General features: G+C 46.0%; 1 protein-coding gene across 1 annotated transcript; it reads left to right on the forward strand.

Moving 5' to 3' along the window:
* The first annotated feature begins 252 nt into the window (after nt 1-252).
* Nucleotides 253-2,527, forward strand: LOC106819797 (melanopsin-A-like). The gene has a single exon (XM_014824383.1). The coding sequence runs from the start codon at nt 1,329-1,331 to the stop codon at nt 2,307-2,309; it is 981 nt and encodes a 326-aa protein (XP_014679869.1). The 5' UTR covers nt 253-1,328; the 3' UTR covers nt 2,310-2,527.
* The last annotated feature ends 595 nt before the right edge of the window (nt 2,528-3,122 follow it).

Here is a 3,122-nt window from a genome sequence, read left to right on the forward strand (position 1 = left end):
TAGTTAAAGTAGATTTCGTATATTAGTTTAGGGCATTAGTAGTTTTCATTGAGAACGGCCTTCAAGTGCCCATGTGTCTAGTAATGGCTCAAGGGTCGGTTGTCGGGAACAGGTACTTACAAGATACGTACCCGAGGTACCATATATGTATACACAGAGTGTACGACAGACTTGTACGTACAGAAGCTGTAACGCTAACCCTAAGACTGAACCTAAAACCTGACTCTAGCACCCTAACCCCCGGGCACAGTCTCTACTTTCTCCCTGTCTGTGTCTCTTTTTTTCTTCTCTCCGTCTCCCTCTCTCATTGTGGAATAACGACATTTATCACCAAGTAAAAGTAAAGCAATCCACCAATATATCTTTACACATCGATACTAATTTAGGTAAATTTCCCATAGCACACATGCGTTTTTAGTGTAACCATGTGACTCCGAGGTGCATGGCATATCCTCTGACGTATCCGAGGTGAAACGAGTGAAATCCATCAATGTTGATAGTTGCCTGTTGCTTGATCCTCTATCTGGTGTGCAAATAGGATGTGTGAACGTTGGAGCGGAAATTGAATGCAAGAAAAATTGGACTGAGTGATGCTCAGGTAATGAGTTATTATAGCATATACGCAGTAGTAATTGACAATACTAACCACACACATGCAGCTATTACTAGAACAGGCAGTTAGGCACAGCATGTACTTGCTAGAATATTAATCTTGTTTTGCCAGAGGTCTTGATATTAATCACGTCAGTATTCATCACACTTTACCATTACAGAACGCCCACGTACTGTTAAACCCATCTGAGCCACACTACCTGTATTTGGCACCTGTATATATGAGAACAACATAATCTATTGTTTGGATAGACCTCCACCTGTGTTTATAGGTTTTGGGTTTCTGTTGGTTAGGTTACTATAAATATTTGCTGAGCATATTATATACCAGCTTAGCTCTACATGATCATTTATAAGCCTATTACGCCCCTAGCATAAACTTTCCTGGGGAACATGTCTCTGTGTAGACTGTGTGTGCATGTGTAGGTGTATGGGCTGCGCTGTGCTCCCTCCTGACGTCACGTGCAAGCTTGCTCATATATATATATAGCCACGAGCCTAATGCCCCCAGCAGCAACTCGCACTGAGAATATATGAGCGCAGGTATAGGAGGTATAGGTGCGGTATTCTGTTATTATGCTCAGTAAAAGATTCGTGTGCTTAGATAACGGAAATGTTAAGTTAGGAAAGGACTTCGGAGTTGTCAGTTTTACTGTGCTATCTCATAAACATTGGCTGTAGTATGTACATGCAGCATACTCAATAATTCAGTGACCATGGATTATTTTTCAAATACTAGTAATATAACAGACAATGTCATTTCACGCCAGCGTGTGGACCATATGGTCGCTAGCATCATGGTTCCTATAATGTGCATCTTGGCTGTCGGAGTAGCTGTGACGAACGTAGCAACCATTGTTGCTTTTAAGAGGACCGATCTACGAGAAGCTCCACACTATCTAGCGGTGAACATGGCTGTCTCCGACATCGGTCTCGGCATGTACCCGTTCTACCTCGCTCCGGCTATCCTCGGCGACATGCCGAAGCCGTGCTGCATCTTCATACTGTTCGTGATGAACTTCTTCGGCAAGATCTCCTACACGAACCTGCTGCTGATCACCGTGGACCGCTACCTGGCCGTCACCCGGCCGATGCACTACTACCAGATGGTGACGGTCGCGCGCATCAAGGTGCTGCTGGTGTTTACGTGGCTGTGGGGACTCGCGCTCAGCAACGCCGTGCTCGTCGGCGAGCGCTGGTTCCCGGAGAGCGGCTGCTCGTACGAGCTCGTCGTCGGCAAGGGCGCCATCTACTTCGGCACCGCGCACATCTCCGCCGACATGGTCATCATGTTCGCCGTCTACTCGCGGCTCGCCGTCATTGCTTACGGACACTGGAAGGTGGAGCCGACGGTCGCCGGCGGCAGCGCACTCACCAAGCACCTCAAGCTGACGAAGGTGTTTCTCGTCGTCGTCGTCTCGTTCGTAGTCTGCTGGAGTCCTTTCTACATACTGACGCTGCTGGAGATCACTGACAACTATGCGGACAGCGTCGGCATCGTTCGTTACACGCTCTACTGTCTTCCCCTCGTCAACCTGCTCTCGAATCCTCTGATTTACGCGTGGAAGATACCAGCGTTTAGTAAAGTATTCAAGGCTATTTTCATGTGCAAATATGTGTCTGCAGAGAGACAAGTCACAGATGGTGATCATCGGTCAGCAATTTCTAATACAAGTAATCAGCTGCGAGCAAAATAAAAATTGAAAATATACTCTGTAGGAAAATGTGTGGCAGACATATTTTAGAAAACCATTTTCTATGAGCAGAAAACTGTTAAAGCACAATTCATCTACTATATTCCTAGCATATATGCTTTTTATTGATTGGGATAGCAGCATGCTGCATGTTAGCAGTTGGTACAAGTTTTGTAAGTAATATGTTTGCTTATGTATAAAATAAATAGTATCAAAATTATTGTTAATGGTTCTGTTTATCTTTAATCATTGTACTACATCAGCATGTACTGTATAATTTACCATTTCTGTATGAAAAACTTCTAAACACATGCAATTTTTTCTAGGACACGGTCAAACAGCCCAAACTTTATATTACTAACCTTCTTNCTCTCTCTCTCTCTCTCTCTCTCTCTCTCTCTCTCTCTCTCTCTCTCTCTCTCTCTCTCTCTCTCTCTCTCTCTCTCTCTCTCTCTCTCTCTCTCTCTCTCTCTCTCTCTCTCTCTCTCTCTCTCTCTCTCTCTCTGACACATACACCCTCCCTCCCTGGTTCTCTCTCTCACACACACACACACGCACGCGCGCACACCTCTCTCTCTCTCACACACACACACAGAGGTGTGCGCTGGCCTCTCTCTCACACACACACACACGCCAGCGCACACCTCTCTCTCTCTCTCACACACACACACACACACACACGCCAGCGCACACCTCTCTCTCTCTCCACACACACACACACACACACGCCAGCGCACACCTCTCTCTCTCTCTCTCTCACACACACACACACGCCAGCGCACACCTCTCTCTCTCTCTCTCACACACACACACACA

Source organism: Priapulus caudatus, unplaced genomic scaffold, assembly GCF_000485595.1.
Source record: "Priapulus caudatus unplaced genomic scaffold, Priapulus_caudatus-5.0.1 Scaffold4504, whole genome shotgun sequence".
In the NCBI taxonomy this organism is placed as follows: domain Eukaryota; kingdom Metazoa; phylum Priapulida; class Priapulimorpha; order Priapulimorphida; family Priapulidae; genus Priapulus; species Priapulus caudatus.